Source organism: Haemorhous mexicanus, chromosome 3 (assembly GCF_027477595.1).
Source record: "Haemorhous mexicanus isolate bHaeMex1 chromosome 3, bHaeMex1.pri, whole genome shotgun sequence".
Classification (NCBI taxonomy): Eukaryota; Metazoa; Chordata; class Aves; order Passeriformes; family Fringillidae; genus Haemorhous; species Haemorhous mexicanus.
In genome coordinates this window covers 7,450,566-7,471,474 of record NC_082343.1, presented here as the reverse complement: position 1 = coordinate 7,471,474, position 20,909 = coordinate 7,450,566, and the positions used below count along the sequence as shown (strand labels likewise).

Below are 20,909 nucleotides of genomic sequence, written 5' to 3'. Positions count from 1 at the left end.
ATCAAAGCCTTAATTGTGAACCAGTTTTGGCAGCTGGTCTCTTTATGTTGCTTTGTGATGGAGGCTGGAATTTGCAGGGGCAGAATCTTTGGTTAAGTGGCTGAAGCTCTTCTCTGGATGAGGTAGGGCAAGTGGTTCCTGTGGATGCTGGTGGAGCTGCTGGAGGGTTCTCCTAGCCCTGAAGGTTACCCAACACTGCAGTACAGCTGTTTACAGCCTGAACCTCATCCTGAGGTGACATCGTGATGCTGGTGTCCCCATCATCTGTCTTTTTGCTCAGAAATGGGTCTTACAGCTTTAAGCTATGCCCAGAGAGAGAAGGAGTGGAATTTTTTATGCTGTATTTAAAACACAGAGATAAGAGTTCAGCTTTGTCTGAGCTTGTGGCAGTGCTCTCTGAGTTCTCTGCCACAGAGAGAGAGAAACTGAAGCTCTCTTGCTTTTTTGCTGGTTTTCCTTGTTAGCTATGGCAATAAAGGTTTTTCCAGAATTGTTTTTTTTCTGGAACTGTGAAAAATTCTCATTGTGAACACTTTGCATGTTAAATAAACAGTTTTTTCCATGTTTCTCCAAGGAGATTTTCTCCCAGACCAGTTGTGGAGGGGCTGCTGAATCCTGCTCTTTAGAGAAAACAAATCTGTCCCAAACCAAGACAGCCTTTAACTAAGGTGAAACTTGCAGTCAAAACTTTTTGGAAGTGACTTGGCCCTGATGAACTGCATTAAATGAGTGCCTGGAAATAACTGCCATCAAGCAAGAAATTGGTTTTTATGAGATGCTTTTAAACTCTGTATGTGTACAATAAATTATATGCAGCTGTCTCATATTAAAATGAAGCTTGGGTATTTGATTCCTGTTAATTTTTTCTTCCACTTCTTTCAGGTTGGCTTATTTATTCTGATCCTACTATTCCTGTTTTAGGTTGTCCTCTCACCAGCCCTTTTCCTTCAAAAATGCAAAATTCTATTTGTGAATTGTATTATTGGCTAGTACTTTCCAAGGTCCTTTTTTAAAACCTTGAAATCCTCATTCTTTAATAATGTTTAATAATATTATCAGTATTATCCCAAAATTAATTAATTAATTTAGGCTTCTCAGAATTTTATGTAGTTCATATATGGGTGTTAGACTTTAAATCTTTGGTACCAGTATTCCATTATTGAGTAGCTTTAGCAGAGTAATATGGAGATCTGGCTAGGTCTGGGAAAGAAAGCGCTGACATACTTGATTATTTCCCCTTGAATGCCTTAAACATGGAGAAATAAAAATAAAAAAAGCAATAATTTTTGACCAAGGTTCTTCCTGCCTGGAGTTCTTACAGACTTCCTAGAGGAAGCAAGTTACAGTTTGCATTTGAAACAAATTTTTGTAGGAGGATTGACCATTTAATTGGGCCAAATTGTTATACCTTTGCTGAACAAATAGCTCCAGGCAGGTGGAGGGTGTGGAAGAAGCAGGATGACTGGGAGCCATCCACAAGCTGCATTACTGCAATGCCAAGATCTAGTTCTTGCAAAAAAAAAAAAAATACCATTGGACACTTTTCTCCATTTCCATGTTTATTATCTGTAGCTGTATTTTGGTGTTTCAGTATCTTAAGTCTAGATCTAGTAATCATAAGACATGCCTCAAAGTTTTCCATGGTAGATCTAAATTCAATTGTATAATTAATGCTGTAATTATTACAATTTTCTCTTTCATTAGCTCTAGAAAATAACCTAATGTGTTGATATTTACTTAAGCATTTTTATTTACCTAATCTTTATTCATTAATGTAGATTTTAAAATGGGTTTTGCTTTTCTTTACTATTTCTGCTGGAAAACCGAATATGAACAGAGTAGCTGGAGAACAGAGATGTGGCTCATCTAGTGCACCACGAAGAAGAAAAAACACTAAGATCTTAAACTTGGTTGTCCTTTTATTGGGAAGAAGTTTCTCTTTTGCATTTTGTGCTGGTGCAAGTGAATATCAAGCAGTGTGATACAGCACTTTATTGCTTTAAAGCCCTCTGCTTTGCTCTGCCCTGGTCAGGCACACCAGTTTGTCAGGTGACTTTGCAGATGATTGTGGGACAGGCGTGTCAACATTTGAAGAGGGAGGTTTTGTGTGCTGTGCAGCTCTTCCTTCTGGCTCTTTTTTCCCTGTGCATGTTTTCATTAGCACAGGAGGTGGTGTGCTCCAGGTTGTCATTCAGGAGCAGCCTGTATTGCTCTTATGACTAACAATAGTGATATTGCATCTCTGGCAAGCAGGTTGGTACATGCTGGGTTTAGACACCAAGCTCAACATTTTTTATGGTATTTTTGAAAACAGTCAGAAACCATTGTGAAATGAATGCAAGTGCATGAAAACACTTATTTGGAACTGGATTTTTTCCTTCCTGGCATCCTTGTGCTTTGGGAAGCCAAAAGCCTGTGTAATTCTCTGTTGGTAGTACAGCCTCTCTCCTTTGCTCCTGTGATGCTTCAGAACTCAAAACACGTTTGGTACCTTATTTCTAAAAGAGTTTTAAAATGCTGGGTTTTTGTGCTTTAAACATTCAGTCCTGTTAGCTAGACTATATGGATAAGTGGGAACTGCTGCTGGTGGAATGTTGGTGGGAAGCTGGGGCTTGTTTTGTTGAGTTCTGTTTTGCCCTTCCTTATAGCCATGTATTTGACTTAACTGGGTTTTGGATCAGAGTACTTCCAATTAAGAACAAACCACTTAATTGACTTGCAGACTTAAATTTTGGAAGTGGGTTTCCTCACACTTCTGCTCTGTTTCTAGATGAAGGAATTTGGAGGCAAGCCCAAGTGCTTCAAATATATGCCATAGAAGTAAATAATCATTGGGCACAAGAATTAAAAAGTAAAATAATAATTAATTAATCTGAGACTTGACTGTGGCAGGCTGATGGGTGGAAATATGACTGGATGGATAACTGTGGTATGTTTTATTTAACCTACTCAAGTCTGTTGTTTTTTGGTTGTTTTTTTTTTTTTCAGGGAGAAAGATCTTAATGCAAAGTTTATTATTTCAATGGAAAAAAATAAAACAACAATCACAAACTTAAAGGTGAGTAAACACAGTTTATAAAAGGAAGTTGTAACTCAATAGCTGCCAAAATATGACTGGACAAAACAGTGATGCTTGCTGCACTGTGGTCAATGGCCTCTAGTTGTTAAAATACAGTGTTAAAGTAATGTTTTGGGCAAACCAGGTTACACTGTTAACTTTCACTGTAGTTTTCTGAACAGCACTCTCTAGGCTCTACCTCATCATTTCTTCAAAGGTTTATCACTCAGGTCGTTACTTAGCTGGGACATGAAAGCCAACAATAGAATAGAGGTGTGTTTCTGATAGCTATTAAGTCTCTGCTTCATCTGTAGAATTCTTCTGAAATTCCCATGAAAATGAACCAACCCCAAAGTACCCATCACTTGCTATAACCTTTGATGGTATATTTTAACATTTCTCTCAGCAAGAGAATCCGTGTGCAGCAAATTGGTTTTTGCAAGATACTTTCTCATGACTAATATATGAAAAGTAGTTTCAGAGTGTAGTTTCTTCAGAGTGATCTGGAGCATGGTGAGTATTGCTGAAGTACAGTGTCAGCTGTCATGTCTTGAGCATGATGATTGCCTTAAACAGCAGGTATGTCACACCTTTTTAATTATGACTCCATGTTGAAGGGCTGTTCATGGTGCAAATATCTCTCTGGCTCCTATAAATTATATGTGTAGGATAATCCCTGATTATAATAACAGCATATATGGACCCATTTAACTGAACCTAAGTATTGTGACAAAAATGTGCTGTGGGGTTAGAAGCAGTAAGCTAAAATTGAAATAAATCCTGCTGTGCTGTTTTATGAGGTGGCTGTCTTTCTTACTGAAGGGCATGCCTCCTCCGAATTTTGTCAGTGTTGTTGGAATGATAACCTGACCTGTCATACATTTCTAAATGTGCATAGCATTATGTTAGATTTACATGCTGATTATTTACTGTCAAATGTTTTTAATTACTTCATCAGGATGTGTTGTACCAGCTCTATTTTCTTTTTTTTAATAGATCCCAGAGGGTGCTACTGGAGACACAGGACGAGAGAGAACAAAAACATTTACCTATGATTTTTCCTATTTCTCAGCAGACAATAAAAGCCCCAACTTTGTTTGTCAAGAAATGGTAGGATTTCTGATCTTAATAATTAATCTTTTTCCTTTCCCTTTTCTTTGTCTTGGAAGCATTCATTGAAACTTCTTTCCATTGAAGGTGCTTCTTCTGTAATTTAGAAGTTTTCTAGATACCTGAGAGTCTGAATTTTGCTTTGTTCTTTTTTTTTTTAAACTTATCTAACAGTGTAAGTGGTGTGCTTTCTAATACAGCAGGCTGAATGCCTTCTTTCAAGTTCTTTTTTCTGATTGGTGTTGTATAAGGTCAAGTTAGAAAACATTTCTGAGCACTGAAATTGGTTTTGAAAAGCTTTTTCTAAAAAAATCACTTTAGAGAAACAAGCATATAGCTTTAATTCACTTAGAAACAATCTTACCTGGTTGAAGTGTGGTGTGGATTTTTTTTTTTTTCCCTCTTGGTCCAAAAGCCTTGGTACACATTGAAGAAGATTCTTTTTTCCCTTCTCCCTTGAGTACTCACCTTAGGAAAAGACAAAACAGTTTTTCTTTCTGCATAGTCAGAAGAGAAGATTAAACTTGGAGCTGTAGGTGCCATTCAGGTAAACAGATCCTTTGTGACCTTGCATTTCATGGGAATGTTGAGCTTTTTGGTTTTTTCCCATTCCCTAATAAATTTATTAAGTAAATCTCAAGTAAGTTGTGATTGCTGACTTCTCTTTTGATGCTGTAAGCTTCAGCTGGGAGTAGTTCTTTCCCCTTAAAATAATGCAACAGTTTACTGAATATCCTGTGAGCCAACGGGGTACATACCTTCTCAGTATGTATCCCATCTGTTCAGGAGCCCTTGAAATCAGGGATGCTGTAATGGCTAATCCTAAAAAGCCTCTCAATTAAAACTAGTAATAAGAAACAGTAAGTTGAAACCATTTTTAAATATTTATGAGAATGACAAGTTTTGCCATATATATATATACATACATATATATATATATATGTATATATGTGTGTATATATATATATCTCATGACTATAATTGATGGGAATTTAGACTTGGAATTTTTCATTTAACCATCAGGGTAAGTGATAAATCCTTTTATTTTCTGAGTACTTCTTTTATTTCAGTGATATATTAGGGTTTGATAGTGTATATTCTTAAACTTTCTGGGTTGTTGTTTCTTGATGATGTTCTTCTAAGTAACACATTTTTTTTTGCTGTTTTTTGAAATACCAGGAAACATAAATTATATTTGGCCATCAATGCAGAAATACCCTAATTACTTCAGCACTGTGGCAAATTGAAGTAGTGATGTATTTGAGAGCAATGATTTGAACCTGAGATTCTAGTGAATGGTTTTAGGCAGGTGTTTCAGGCCATATGGCTTTGCTAGAATTTTAGCAAATGGTATAAATTGAGCACACAGAGTCAGTAAATTATTTATTTTAATTAAAGCAGCTTTGATAATGTATTTTTCTGCTCTGATTCTAAATGAAGGTTCTTGTCATGCACCAGTTGTGACTTAAATTTATGGATATTTAATTCTTGGATCTTCTAGATACCTGCCTTTAGATACTTCTGGAAAGCTGTGTTAGACAAGACCTCGTTAGAGGAACCCCAGGAAGAGATTCATGGTGTTAGTAGGCTCTTGCTGTTACAGTGCAGGTTATTTCCAGAATCCAAATTTGCTGTGAAACAATTAAGTTAATTCTTGTCAAAGCAACCATTTGCAAAGTAAAGTTGAATGCATACAAATAGAGATCCAAGTTGTAGTCTATACTGATGCCCAGTTTCCACATATAAGTGATAAGTTCCCCTTTTCCAAGTTTTTCCTTCTGGTGCCATTTACCTGTTTCAGAGTGGGTCGGGTAGAGACGAGATTACTATTACTTGCACGTGTCAGGAGTCTGTAGAAACAAAAATAAATTAAAATTCCCATGTAGTGATGGCTGCAGCAGCCTTGAGCAATAAATTTTAAAGCTGTGAGTTTTATGATTGGTAATGATAGGATAATCATAAATGTGGTTTCAATGACTGTGTTCAGTATTGTGCTGTTACAGTGTGTTCCACAGCCTTGGACCCTCTTTTATCTGGACTGGCAGGAGTGTGGACTTCTCTTGCTCAGCTACAAAAATATTGTTTCTGAGGTGCTGTTTTAATTACACTGTGTGCAGTGCTTCAAAAACAAAAGGAGTTTTTAAACTATAGGAGTGCAAGTCCTAAACATGCTCTGCACAATGTACTGTTTTGCTTTTGTTAATGATTTCATATTTAATTGGAAGGCTTTGTAGTTAAGCTCTTATCAAGTTCCTGCAGAAATTACAATTTGCTGCACCAATGGCATAGAAGGGCCTCTTTCTCACATTCATCTTGCCAGGGAATAAAATTGATCTTGATTGTTGGTGATGTGGTTGCCTAGTGCCCTTTGTTCATGATTGTTACATTTTTCCGTTTGAAAGGCAGAAAAATAAGAAGTGGAAATCTGTTAATACTGCATACCTTATTAATATGCCTTGTAGATGCAAAATACACTTTAGTATTCCAAAGTTAGAGCAGGGATGGCAACTTGCCATCAAGCTTCTTAGTTTGTATTCCTGACTGAGAAAAAAAATAGAGTTTTGATATTTACTGGCCTTTTGTGACAAGTTGGTGTCCCATCCAAGCAGTCTCTGCTTCTAATCTGTGTGTTAAGATTTGTGTTCAGACAAGGCTGACTGTACCTGCCCTTTGCAATACCTCAAATTGCATACAAGACATAAACACATTTTTAAAAAGGAAAATTCCGTCAAAAGAGTAGTGCATAAAGACTTGGACACAGAGAAAAATAGGGGAAAGAATAAAAAATAGCTTGGCTGATCTTTATGTTCTTTGAGAGATATAACTGGTTACAGCACTGTAACTCCTTTGCTGGAGGGAAGGTCAAGTGAAGTATTCCAAAGGCACATTTGAAGATTAGTGATTAAAGAAATTACCCAGCACTCCTTCTAGGGAGAAGCTGTGAGATTATACTGTGCTTGTGCCATTCACTATTAAAAATGGCTTGGATGCCTTGGAGAACATGAACCACATAAAGTGCAGACAAGTGGCTAAACTATGTGAAGCATCTATGAGATTTTTGAAAATCATGTCTAGATGGTGAGACACAGATTAGTATTTTAAATGGGAGAAATGCTGCACCAAGTGTTACTCCTTGTCCAGTGAGGGGCTGTCACATTCACATTCTCTGAAAAATCCCTTTGCCCAGGATTTTTCTCCTGGGAAGCTGAGAAGCCTCAGAGAAAAAGGAAGACAAATTCTTATCTCATTTGCTTCTCCTGTGTTGTGCTCACATGTGGAATGTGTTTGGAGATTGTTTACCCACAGGTAATTGTTTCATGGTTTTTGCTGTGGGATGTTTTGACTCATTGGCCAATGGGGGCCAAGCTGTCAGGATTCTGGAGAGAGTCACGAGTTTTCATTATTGTCTTTTTAGCCTTCTGTAAGTATCCTTTCTGTATTCTTTAGTATGGTTTAGTATAGCATTCTTTAATATAATATAGTATCATAAAATAATAGATTAGCCTTCTGAGAACATGGAGTCAGATTCATTCCTTCCTTCCTCCTTCTGGGGGCAACCCAAATACAATAAAGGGTATGGATTGAAATGAGGGATAATGATCATGAAAGGTCAGGCAAATCTGTGAGGTATGTTGGAGGGAGCCAGTGCTGTAGAGGAAGGTGTTGAAGGCATCTGGTTTGAGCTGAATTATTAGGTGAGACCAGAGTCCCCTATTATGTGATATGGAGGAAGGATCATTACTAGTTATTACATGGTGAGGGTAAAAGAGAAGGGGTTAAATGAGGAAAAAGGGTCACTTACCACATTAGAAACAAGTTTCCATGTTTGCCAGCCTAAAAAGCATTGCTATGTGAAAGCCACTTATGGGGAAAATTCAGAGAAGATTATGCGTCATGTTCTTACACTTGATTAAAGCAAAAAAAAAACAAAACCAACCAACAAAACCCTCCAAAAAAACAAAGGAAGAAACTGACAGAATCATGGAAATGTTTCCTTTTGAGCAGGGACTGGATATTTGCACAATGTGGAGAGTTGGCAAAGATACAAAAGATAGTAACATAAGATATAAATGATATAAGATACAAATAATATACATAAAAATATAAGATACAAAAAGATAATAGCAATAATGAAAGTGAATGGAGTAGCTGAGATTGCTGAAAGACATTGTGGCTTTAGAAAAGAAAGTAGCAATTTGACTTGTCAAGTGTTCCGTGACAGAGAAACAAATAAAAACCAAACCACTGCAGTGCTGTAAATGAAATATGTTGATTGAATATGAAATGCTTAGTCTTTTATTTGAAATATTAATTTCCTCTCCTATAGTAAATATGTGTTTTGTGGTATTCTTCAATATTTGCCATGCTGGGCTGATGGCAATCTTCTTCCCCAAACTTCTGTTGGCTTAAACATTTATTTTTTTATTTTTAGGTTTTCAAAAATCTTGGTACAGAGGTGCTTAAATCTGCCTTTGAAGGTTATAACGCCTCTGTGTTTGCGTATGGACAGACGGGCTCTGGCAAGTCCTACACCATGATGGGGAACGCGGTACGTCATGTTGTCACTGAACCCTAAAATACCACCTTGGGAGGGCCCTCAGGGATCATTTAGTCCAACTTTTCTTAGCAAAAGCATGGTCAAGACAGGATGGCCCAGCATCCTGTTCAGATGAATCTTTAGAGTGTCAGTTGTTGGGAGTCCACCACTCCTCTGGGACATAATTCCAGTCACTGATTGTTCTCATGGAAAATGGTTCTCTTGTATGCAGTCCCATTCTCTGCAGGAGTAATTTGTATCTGTTACCACTGTCTTTTGCATGTGACTCCTTGTAAATAGGAGTCTCCATCTTCTCTGTAGGCACTTGCTAAATACTGGAACAGGCTTATAAGGTCTCCTCTAAGCCTTTTATTCTCAAGGCTGAACAAATCCAACTCTCTCTGCCTTTCTTCTCATGGCAGCTTCCCAGTCCTTTGGTCATCCTTGTGGCCTTTCTCTGGACCCTTTCCAGCCTGTCCAAATCCTTTTTGTGTAGCAGAGACCAAAACTGAGTGCAATATTCTAGGTGTTACCTGACAAGTGCTGAGTAGAGTAGGATAATGACTTTTTCATCTCTGCCCTGGTTGTTGTGATGCAGTCCAGCATCCTGTTGGCTTTCTTTGCCACACTGCTTGCTCTTGTTGTGCTTGCTGTCCACAGAACCCCAAGTCCCTTTCTGCAGAGCTGCTCTCCAGCCAGATAGATCCCAGCCTTTGCTGTGCTCCTGGATTATGTTCTCTCTTGTGCAAGACCTTATATTTGTTGAACTTCATAAGGTTCTTGTTAGCCCACTATTCCAGTTTATCCAGGTCTTCCTTCAGGGGGGCTGTCCCTTCTGAAGCGTCGACTTCCCCACTCGCTTTGGTGTCTTCATCAGACTTTGCTGTGCTACTCTTGGTCCCATTGTTCAGGTCACTTATGAAGAGTTAAACAGCATTGGGCCCAATATTGATTCCTGGAGACCCCACTTGTGATAAGTTTCCAATTTTAGAAGAAGCTGTTTGCCATCACCCTCTGAGTGCAGTCTGTAAGCCAGTTCCCACCCACCACACAGACCCCTTGTCTAGACCATAACAGGTTAGTTTCTTTAGCAGCAGGCTGTGGGAAACCATGTTGAAAGCCTTGGAGAATTCCAGGTAGACAATGTCCACTTCTTGTGCCACATCGAGTGAGCTGGTGTATATTTTTGTTGGAATGGATTAAAATGACACTGTTGCAGGAGCATGTTTTTTATGGAATTTTTAATAATGCTTCTTCTGTATGCTACTAACCCTTCCATGTGTCATACCTTCTAGCCAGTAATTTTTGTTCAGTAACAAAGCCAAAAATTTCTAATGTTACTGCTGATTTTCTATGCCCAACTTGAGACAAAAAAAAAAAGGAGATACTGATTTTGAAAAAATTAATGATCAGCTTTTTCTGAAGGTATGAGCTTTTTAAAACTCTTTTGAAGACCGAGAAGCCTAAAATAGGTCCTTAGAGAAGGCTGTCAGGAAAGAAGCAGAAATTGGGCATGACAGCAGTTCATCAAACCCCAATGAGGTTATACAGGAAATGAAATTTTAAGGATTATGTCCTATTGAGCACTGGGGGATGAGGAAGGTGTGATAGGAGGTATTTGGCAGTTTGTGGATGAAGGATGGTGGTTTCTCAAAGTTGCTTCTGTGACTGTCCAAGGACAGAGAAAACCCACTAAACTTTTGGGGGTGGAGCAGTTTAGAAAGACTGACTGATGTAGCCTGTTTGCCAGGCAGCCTCTGCAGGTTTCATTCTTTAATCCTTGGGAAAAAAAATGTATTGTGTCTTCTCTCAGTAGAAATGAAAAGGAAAATATTAACACTTATTCTTCTTTGGATAGATCACTCTTCTGAAATGTAGGAAGATTGGGCTCTTTGCACCTCCTCTAGCTTAGGAGAGAAAATTAGCTGTAAATCTTTTTCTTTCAGTTGTTACAAAATAAGTAGCTTTATGTTTACCTCAATATCATAAGCAGAATAGACTTTTGTAACCAGAAAATATCTCACAACCTAGGTGTGGATTTCTATTTCAGAAATTTATAAAAGTGACATTTTTATGAGCCTGCCTCACTATATATAATGACTGTAATTATCAAAACAGTTTGCAAATGAATAGATGCTGGAGTTTGTTTGACACTATTCTGTTATAAAGGTCTAATCTTCTTGGCATGATACATAAATACTTTAATCTGGCTTTGTATAGAGTGCAAATAAAGTATACTCAGCTGGCAAGTTAAATGCTTCAAAATTGATGGCCCTGTCAGAGAGACTACAGTGCTATAAGAAAACTTGAATTGGAAATAAGTATTCTTTCTTCCCTACTTCAGTTTAAAAAGCCTGGGTTCTGTTCTCATTTTGTTTTCAATATTTGCTGTTCTTGGCTCTGGAAGGCTTCTTCTGCAATTCTATGTACAGCAATCATTTCAAGAAATATGTGGGCCAGTTAGATTGGTGAGCAGAGATATTGAAATGAGCAGAGATCTATAAAATACCAGGAAATTCAGACTTGGATATGCAGAGAAGGCAAGACTGTGGGGGATTAAAAGTCTTCTAAGACCTGAAAGGCTGCTACAGAAAGGAAGAGAATAATTTGCTCCTTATGGTCAAGGTAGATGGGCAAAACTCAGTACATTTAAATTGCAATAAGGATTTTTCTGGTTAGATAGCACAGAAGAAGAACAGGCTTTTAATGAGAAAATTCAGCTTTTGTGTGAACTACCTATTTTGGCTCTTCTGATTTTCATGTCTGGAAACTCTGTAGACCAGGAAAAAAAAAAATAGTCAAAGCTGTAGTTGATCTGCCCTTCAGCTCTAGGGGGTGAAAAGGTGAAAGTGTTTAAATATAGTTTCCAACAAAGAGTGTACATACTTTAAGATGTACATTTTACTAGCATAATACTCTGGGAACTGTGTGTGCTTCCTTTCTCAACATTGTATTGCTAAGGTTGAAATTACTCATTTGGAGCTTGTACTTCCTATTTCAAGCCTATTTTTGTGGTTGCTGGATTATGTCAGACACTAATGATTTGCCTAAAACTTTGTGATAGATCCTTCCATGGTTTTTTCCCCTAAGCTTTAATTAAAACTATTCTGGTGTTTCCAAGCATGAGATGAAAGAAAAGTATTTTCCCTCTTCTGTTGTGTAAAAAAAAATTAAAATAAAATGTGTGTGGGAATTTCCAACACTGACTCATGAAATTTTACCTGGAAATAGAGACTGATAATTGACAGATATTGGGAAAGGCCGCTCCTCTGTTGGCAGAGGCAAGTGTCTCAAAATGCCTGAATCATCTGCAAGTTTTTTCCCTTAATCTGGGATTTATTTTGGTTTTTAGGTGCAGTCATGTTAAGAACTAGGAAAGACGGGAGCAGAGAATAGATTTTTATTTCAAAGAATGAAGCTTGGTTTGGGAAGGATAGAGAGGCTCTGATTAAGAGGAGGAAATGCTGGGAAAAGGCAAAATGGAGGGATAATGTATAATTAAGAAACCAGAAGTGACTGGATGATGAATTGGGAATTTTATCTGGGCAAAGGAGTGAGGAAGAGGAGCTCGGAGGTGGCACCTGGAATAAGATTGCTGTGACAGAGAATGCAGAGGGAAACTGAAGAGTGAGGGCAGAGGAACCAGCATAGGAGCAAACTTGAGTGAGCTTGGGCAGAAAGGATTGGGTTTTTGTAGGAGTCCAAGAATAGAAATCTTTGCCTATGGAGCACTGGCTCTGACAGAGTTTGGTGCAGGGGGAGTGCATTGGCTTTGTGTTTTCCTGTTGCCAGTTATCTGTAGAATCCCACCAGGGAGTGCCTAGTCTGTGTTCACATTGAATGTGTGGTCTGGCTTGTCCTGGTTGCATCCTGCTTAATTACAAGGCCCTGACTGTAAGCACAAGAGCATTTCTTGTTGCAGTGGTAAATAGTTAGCCCATCACATTGACTCTCTTACAGTTTTTAGACTGGAGGGAAATTATAGCTGCCAGACTGTTTTGTGAGCTGCTCCTGAGCCTGGAGCTCTTACCCCAAAGCTCATCTGTATGTTTACATCCTGTCCTGTTATTCCAAGGAGCCATGGCTCTGAGGAAGGTTAACTGCCATTTCCCTGAAGCGTGGGGAGATGTCCTCAGCAGGAGTTGGTCACCTGCCTAATCCTGCTTGGTGGGAAGGGGGCAGCTGGGAGTGAACACCCCTATGTCAGATGAGACCAGACCTCTGTTACCATGATATTTTCTGAAAAATCCTCTTTGCTCAGGATTTTCTCCTGGGAAGCTGAGAAGCTTAGAGAGGAATGAAAACAATAATTATCTGATTGCTGCTCCTGTGTTTGCTGCTTTGGAATGTGGCTTGGACAGTGTTTACCAACAGGTGAATGTTTGATTGGTTCCCTTTGAATTGTTTTACTTCATGGCCAATCACAGCCAGCTGTGAGTGACTCTCTGAGGAGTCATGGGTTTTTATTATTCATTCTTGTGAAGCCTTCTGTCTGTATCCTTTCTCTTTCTTTAGTATAGTTTTAGTATAGCGTTCTTTTAATATGATATAATATCATAAAATAATAAATCAGCCTTCTGAGAACATGGAGTCAGATTCTCATCTCTCACCTCGTCCTGGGGACCCTCACAAACACCACAGACCTGTGTGGCATTCTCCTGCTCCTCTGCTCTGGGGAAAACCCTCACTATGGCTTCCTGCTTGGCTAGAGAGGGCTCTTCCTGGACCAGCAAGGAAAGCTGCATGCTAAGTTTCTGGGTATCTCAGTGGGATAGGTCTTATTCAGTTTGCTTTATTAAACCAACCAAGCATTTCATGCATAAAAACACTTTATCTGCAGAGACAAACATTCAGTAGTTAATATCAAATTAAGTTTGGCTGGATTGTGGGATATGCTGAATGAAGATTTAATTTTGTCATAGTGTTTTAATTCATTCAGAGGACCTGTTGCACTTTTCAACGCAGGAAGGACTGTGACCTGAGAACTGGGGGTTTGAATGAAAATGTCCCATGGCTGTTTGTATATGTCTCTTGTCCTGTTCTCTGCAGTTGTTGCCAAGTGCACAGTGAAATGGACAGTGAGATAGAAGCAGTTAAAGATACTGGTGAGATAAGGCAGTTCATGACTTACTCTGGGGAGCTGGTCTCTGCCTTAAGCAGTTGGGATTATTCAAACTGAATGGGAGGGACAAAATGTATTCCAGTAGCAAAGAAATGAAGCTGGTTGTATGTTCCACACACAAAAGGGTTAAAGTGGCAAGGTGACTGCAGTTAAATAAAAGGCAAGAGAGTGTTAGCTGAAAAGTTTTGATTTTTCCCCTTTCTGGAGTCTTAAACTCTCCACTAGTCATATAGGGCTTTATTTTTCAAAATATATTGTGCATGCATGTATAACCTTGGAATTAAGAATTGTTGTTATTGCAGGGTGATGCAGGTTTGATACCTCGAATTTGTGAAGGATTATTCAGCAAAATAAGTGAAAAAACAAAGAGGAATGAGGCATCTTTTCGAACAGAAGTCAGGTAGGTCTTGGCATGTTAAGAGTTTGCAGGTTATCAAACTTGTTTCACTTACAAACACTCTGCTCTTTCACTTTATCTCTGGGAAGAGTGCATATTTTTCAAAAATAACTTTTTATGCTTGGCCTCAGTCCTGTAATTGATTTTTGTTGGTACTTGTAGTCAAAATGTGCAGTACTTGTACCTTCAAGCCAAGAGCTGTGCATATTGTATCATTTATATGGTAGTGCAAATGCCTTTGCTACTGGACAGCACCTTCCTTTTTTTTTACCCTTTATTTCAGACTAACATTAGGAGATCTTGATCTTGCTCATGTCTGCTTTCTTTCCTTCTTGCCTTTTTGGCTTTTTCCTTTATGATACAATACCTTGTAGTCATTATTATCTTAAGCCAACTTTGGGTCTGTGTTCTTTCTCTGAGTGTTTTGCTTTCATACTTGTGTTAGGATGGCTTTCCTTTTATAAAAGGCTCTAGAATCAGTCAGTGGCTTTCTGTTCTTTTCTTTCAGTTATTTGGAAATTTACAATGAGCGTGTGAGGGATCTTCTCCGACGGAAGTCATCAAAAACGAATAATTTACGAATACGAGAACATCCAAAAGAAGGGCCATATGTTGAGGGTAAAAACACTTCAATTGTTTTACACTGCATATTTTATTATCTTTATATGTTCTAAAATATAGTGTTTAATTTATAGGGCATGTTATCTTTAAAAAGCATTGAAGGAATAGCTTCTAATTTTGCATCTCTACTTGCTTTCCCAATCCAAAAATTATTACAGATTTTTTTATCTGTAAATTTATAACACAGTTTTAAGTAATGTTAAGAGACTCAGTTGGTTTTAATAGTTTGTTGACTATAATTTATAAATCTTAGATATTTAGATGAAATGAAAACCTATTAGGATCTAATTGTCCTAAACTGTTTTCTACCAGGGAAGGTTCATGTCTCTTGTGGGATTATGCTCATGTTATTCCACTAAATAATTTAATAAGATTGTGTATTTCTTTTCTTTTTTACTGTAAATGTGTAAGTGGTCCAGTGTTCATATGAAGCCTCATTCCTTTCCTTAGGTGATGAAAAGTATGACAATAAACACTAATTGCAGCAATAGTTTGCAGTAGTGAGGGTAATTTGAATCTTTTTGTAAAGAAAATTAAGGACATGTATGAGCATAATGTAACCCTCTGGTTTTCTTCAGACTTGTCTAAACATTTAGTCCAAAATTATACTGATGTTGAGGAACTTATGGATGCAGGAAATATAAACAGGACGACGGCTGCCACTGGAATGAATGATGTTAGCAGCAGGTCACATGCCATTTTCACAATCAACTTCACTCAGGTAACAAAACCAAACTCCCTCCAGAGATTGGACATGTTTCTTCAGAGCATAGTTTGCTTATATGCAGCAAACTCCTTTTCTAATGACTTCTGATGCTCTTGGTTGTTGTTTTTGGGGGCTTTTTAGAAAGCCCATGGATGACCTGCTAGATGAAGAGAACTTGGAGGTGGGGGAGAAATTGAGTGTAAATTTGTCTGTGCATGCTATAACTTATTGAAAGCAATATATAAATATAATACAAATATTGTAAGCTTAATGAAATGAATGCAGCACATGGTCACTGCATCCATGTAAATTACAACTCACAGTGTCATAGCTTGTCTGTAAATGGCTAAAAAGTTGCAAATATTACAATTTAAAGAAATAATATGGGAGTTATGCAACCACTCATTATCAAATGTCTTTCAGTGGCATCTCTAATACACCTGTCGTCTCAAGATTTCCTATTGTAAACAAGTTAAATTCAGTCATGTCATAAAAAAGGCCACTAAATTTGATTCAGTAAAAGTGCAGGATTTATTAGCTTAACATACTTTTCTTTGTTTTATTTTTTCTTTTCTTTAGGCTAAATTTGATTCTGAAATGCCTTGTGAAACTGTTAGCAAGATTCATTTGGTAGATCTTGCTGGAAGTGAGAGAGCAGATGCCACTGGTGCCACAGGGGTTAGATTAAAGGAAGGAGGGAATATTAACAAATCTCTAGTTACTCTGGGAAACGTAATTTCTGCCTTAGGTAAGTCTCTTTTTTTTGTGCTTGTCTCTCTTGAGGTGTTTTTAGTCATTAAATACCTTTGCTTACACAAATAATGGCTTATCATGTTTTTGAAAATGAATGAAAAGATCTCATTTTAATTTTTTTTTCTATCTTCTTATCACAGCTGATTTATCTCAGGATGCAACAAATCCTCTTTCAAAGAAGAAGCAAGTATTTGTGCCTTACAGGGACTCAGTGTTGACTTGGCTATTAAAAGATAGCCTAGGAGGAAACTCCAAAACTATAATGATTGCCAGTAAGTGTTTTTAATTTACTCTTTTGGAATTCTGAATAGTTCATGCTTAATAGGAGTGGATGTAAAAATTTAGATTCCAGATGTTTTGTTAAGGCACAACATGTTCTACACATATTAGTGATTTCTTTCTTTCTGAACTTATAACATTCTGGTTTTTACTTACACTCTGCACAGTGTAACTGGAGCTTTGTGGATCTGGTCTGTACTGGTGTGTGAATCAGTTGCTGTTCCAAGCTGTTTTTTTTTTTTTTTTTTTTGTTGTTGCATTAGTAGCAACCTGGTCTCTTTTGACATCCTGTGGGAAAGATTGTCACTTTAATCTAACCTTCTAAAAGCACACAACATTTCAACTCCTTGTCTAAATTTAAGTATGATGAGTTGTCTTGAAAACTCTTATGGTTTCCTTTTTACCCATAGGAAGGTCTGCAAGGATCACTTAGTTTAAACCCTACCTATGCCATGTGTATTGCAGGTTTGTCAACAAACTGGAATGGGAATTCCATTCCCAGAAAACCAGAGTGAAGCCAGGATGATGTTTAAGGGGAGGTGAGGATTTTGAATGTTGGAAATCATGGAATGGTTTGAGTTGGAAGGGACCTTAAAGATTGTTTAGCTCCATCAGTCCTGCCATGGACAGGGTCACCTTTCACTAGACCAGGGTGTTCAGAGCTCCATCCACCCTGGGTGGGGTCAGAGACACAGACACCAAATTAAGGAACTGTATTTACTATAATATAAAACTGTAAACAATCACAAAAGGATAAGCTAAGCAAGGCACATAATAATTAGCTAAGAATTACAAAAAGATAAACTAAGAAGAGCACCTAATCATTACTATGAAAGAATGCCTATAGTGATTAAGAAAGATACATCACCAGGTTACCCTAATAAAGATGCATCATCCAAGTCTGAGAGACATCAGCTGTGGGGGGAAGCTGTCACAGCAAAGGACTGGAGAGCCACACCTGGCAATTGGGAACTCCTGTGGTGTGTCCACCTCAGGCCATGAGGCTCCCCCACTTTGCTATGGCAGTGACCCAGGTTTTCTACTGTTACACAATCAAGTGGATATAATTTCTAACTTCATTCTCCTGTTGGCTTTCTCCCAAAGCCTGGTATAGGCTCAAGGAGGAACCGAGGGAATTGTCTTTGATTGTAATACCTCCCCTAATTAGGCCAGATGTGGCCCTACCCAGTTTCTAAATATGTAAGAGTAAATACAAGTTTTGCCAATAAATGAACATATATATAACATTACTCTACTAATGACCAAATATATGTATAACATTTGGTTGGAAGGTTCATCTATATGTCAGCTTTGGCTCAGGCCCTGTTGTTCAGGCCTTGGTACTTCACTGTTTCAGTGTCTCATCACCTTCTGGGTAAAGAATTTTGTCCTAATATCTGATCTAAATTGCTCCACTTTTAGCTTAAAACCATTTACCAGCCCAGGATAGGGTAAGGTAGGCTTTCTGGGCCTTGAGCACAGAATGCTGGTTCATGTTCACCCACCAAAAAGAACCCCTAAGGTCTTTCCTGCAGGGCTGCTTGCAATGAGCTCTTTTCCCCAGTCTGTACTCCTGGGTGGGGTTGCCCTGACCCAGGTGCAGCACCTTGCACCTGGACTTAGTGACCCTCAGTAGGTCCCTGTGGACCCTCTTGTCAAGCTTGCCCAGGCGTTGCTGCTTTCAGAAGAGCAGCTCTGAAATTCCTCTCTCTTTCCTGCTCAAGTGAAATGTGGTCTTAACTGGTACAGTCTCCTTTTGGGAATGTGGGATAGCAGAATTGAGGGAATAAAATGTATCAGATCAGGTTCTGGTTCTTCAGAACCAGTCAGATTCTCTGGATAGCAGTTCCTTTGTTGTAGGATTTTGGGGATGTTTTTGGAATCCATGCCACTTGTTCTCCTCAGGAGAATCTTAGTAGTGCCAGTAGACGATTGTGGACCAGACTCTGCTTTGGTTTTCTGGCTCTTTAAGTAAAGCTGTGCTGGCAACTTCTTGCTGCTTTCTTGCAGTTCTATGTTCTTGGGCTTTTTTTTGACAGAGGGCTTGGGAAGAGAAGTTTTAGAAACACAGTGAGCTTTCAGTGCCTATACTAATGATTACAGAACCCAGCTTCTTTTTCAGCTACTTCCTCATCTATTAGTGATGCTTCTGCTAGGCAGAGCCCTGATGGTTGGTTGATCTTTTCTTCAACAGTAACTCTACTGGTAATGTGGTAGAATTTCCTAACAGCCCAGCAAGCTGTCCATGTACATTTGTCCTACCTTTTCTATAAGTAAGCACAAAAAAATGCAGGAAGATCACTTTAAACTGTAGGAAGGGCTGTAGAAAAATATGTCTGATTATGAGTTGTCATTTTTCTGTAACACATTGTAACATTGAATAGTGGAGAGGAAACAATAGATAAAGCTGGGAAGTGAGAGTGTGAGCTAGGGGAATTTTAGGCTGTTTCAAAGTTCATCTTCTGTAGCTCAGAGAGTCTCTACTACAAAAAAAAAAATTCTTTTTTTGAGAGAATAAGAAAGGACAGATTATTTTAGTTGCTTAATTAATTTTTCAGGTAATTTTATTGTTTGATTCTCTAGATCTCTTGTTCAGTTTGATCATTATAATTTCTGGATGGTTTTTTCTTCTGTGTTTCCACTAATCTATTTGGATGCCTTAATTATCTTTTTAATTTGGTACATCATATATATTGTTAGGAAAATTAGGGAAGGATAGCATTAGCACTTGGATTTAAATTGCATTGTTTTTCCTGGTTAGGTTACTTTGAAAAATAATACTGGTTTTTCTTGATGCATCAGACAGCTGACAGTTCTGTGTGCTGCCAGATGCCTGCAGCTCAGGAGAACAGCTAGGTTTGTAAATTATAGAAGCTCTTCTCTTGTTTTGGTTCTCCTGTCTGGTTATTTTTTGTTTTAACGCTGTTTAATTTCCCTACTGTGTTTTACCTGGAATGTCTTTTCTTTTCAGTGATTACATTGATACTTAAAAAATATTCTCTGTTTTCCTGACTGATCTTGTAAAAAATTGCAAGAAAACCTGTGAAGTATTTATATAGGACGTTTATGTTTACCAGGGAAATATAAATGTTAAATAAGATTGACAGCAAGATTTCTTTGCAACACTTGGTTGTTAGACCTGATTATCCTAATGCACTTATCTCATACAGTGTTTACTTATGCAAAGTTATAGTGACATGAAATTGCTGAAGAGTTGGAACAAATTGTATCCATACTGGTAAATGATATATTTCTGTCTCTTCACCCACATTGAATTGATCTGACTTTTAAAATCTAACTTCAGTAAATGCAACATATGGTGCTAGATAAACTGCTTCTGATTTCATGTCCTTAGCTATTTCACCTGCTGATGTCAATTATGGAGAAACTTTAAGTACACTTCGCTATGCAAATAGAGCCAAAAACATCATCAACAAGCCCACAATTAATGAGGATCCTAACGTCAAACTGATCCGTGAGCTGAGAGCTGAAATAGCCCGACTGAAAGCCCTGCTTGCTCAAGGGAATCAGGTTAGCTTTACTTGGATTGATGTGTAATTTTCCTTGAGTTATAACATCTATTTCTAGGCTGTAATTATCTTTCATTATATTGATTTGAGTAAACAAGCTCGATGAGGCTACGAATGAATATTAGTTTCCTGATGGAATCATTTTCCATATGGCCAGCAGATTGCTTCTTTTAACATAAAAAAAAAATGTCTTCCCAAAGCTTTTAGGTTTCTTGTAATATAATCTGAGCTGGATTGCTGTGTGCTGTGGAACAGGTAGTGAACGCAGCATAAGGAGACTGAGCAGGAACATACCTTCTGGGTCTGTCCTGAATGTCCTGATGTACTTAGTGTAGTATCTTAAAAGAAAGTTTAAAGTATTCAAGATGCATAAATATGAACATGTAGAGTATGAATGGATTTAAACAATACATTGTATTTGTGTTTGGCTGTGCAGTACATTAGAAGGCACATAACATTCTAAATATGTAAAAATATTTTCAGTGGTAGTGTAAGGAAACAAAAATGCTCTGCTTCACTTTTGCATGATTCTCTTTCTTGCTTGGTCAGTATGATCTGCTGGAAACAGTCTCTGCACAAGTTAAATTAAGTTTAGTTACTGCTCTGTTCCCAGGGTGGTGAAACCAAAGTAACAATAAAGAATATCCAATTGGTTCAGGCCAGTTGTCTCTTCTGGATAATGTCACTCAGATCTGCTAGGTTTCATACTTGAGCAAATATAGTTTGGAAGTATCTGAAGCACTACTTCAGATTTGTTTCTAGAATGAGGTAATTCTGTTTTAGATGGTCTGTGCAA

The 20,909-nt window shown here is 38.0% G+C and overlaps 1 protein-coding gene across 4 annotated transcripts in view; it reads left to right on the top strand.

The window, feature by feature from the left end:
* Positions 1-20,909, top strand: part of KIF16B (kinesin family member 16B) — a 135,387-nt gene that overhangs the window by 10,878 nt on the left and 103,600 nt on the right. For all 4 annotated transcript variants that reach the window (XM_059840668.1, XM_059840667.1, XM_059840670.1 and 1 more), the window contains exons 2-10: positions 2,989-3,058; positions 4,055-4,168; positions 8,601-8,717; positions 14,130-14,227; positions 14,733-14,842; positions 15,424-15,566; positions 16,131-16,299; positions 16,445-16,576; positions 19,939-20,114. In XM_059840668.1, coding sequence (XP_059696651.1) covers positions 2,989-3,058; positions 4,055-4,168; positions 8,601-8,717; positions 14,130-14,227; positions 14,733-14,842; positions 15,424-15,566; positions 16,131-16,299; positions 16,445-16,576; positions 19,939-20,114 — 1,129 coding nt within the window. The remainder of the gene's footprint in view (positions 1-2,988; positions 3,059-4,054; positions 4,169-8,600; positions 8,718-14,129; positions 14,228-14,732; positions 14,843-15,423; positions 15,567-16,130; positions 16,300-16,444; positions 16,577-19,938; positions 20,115-20,909) is intronic.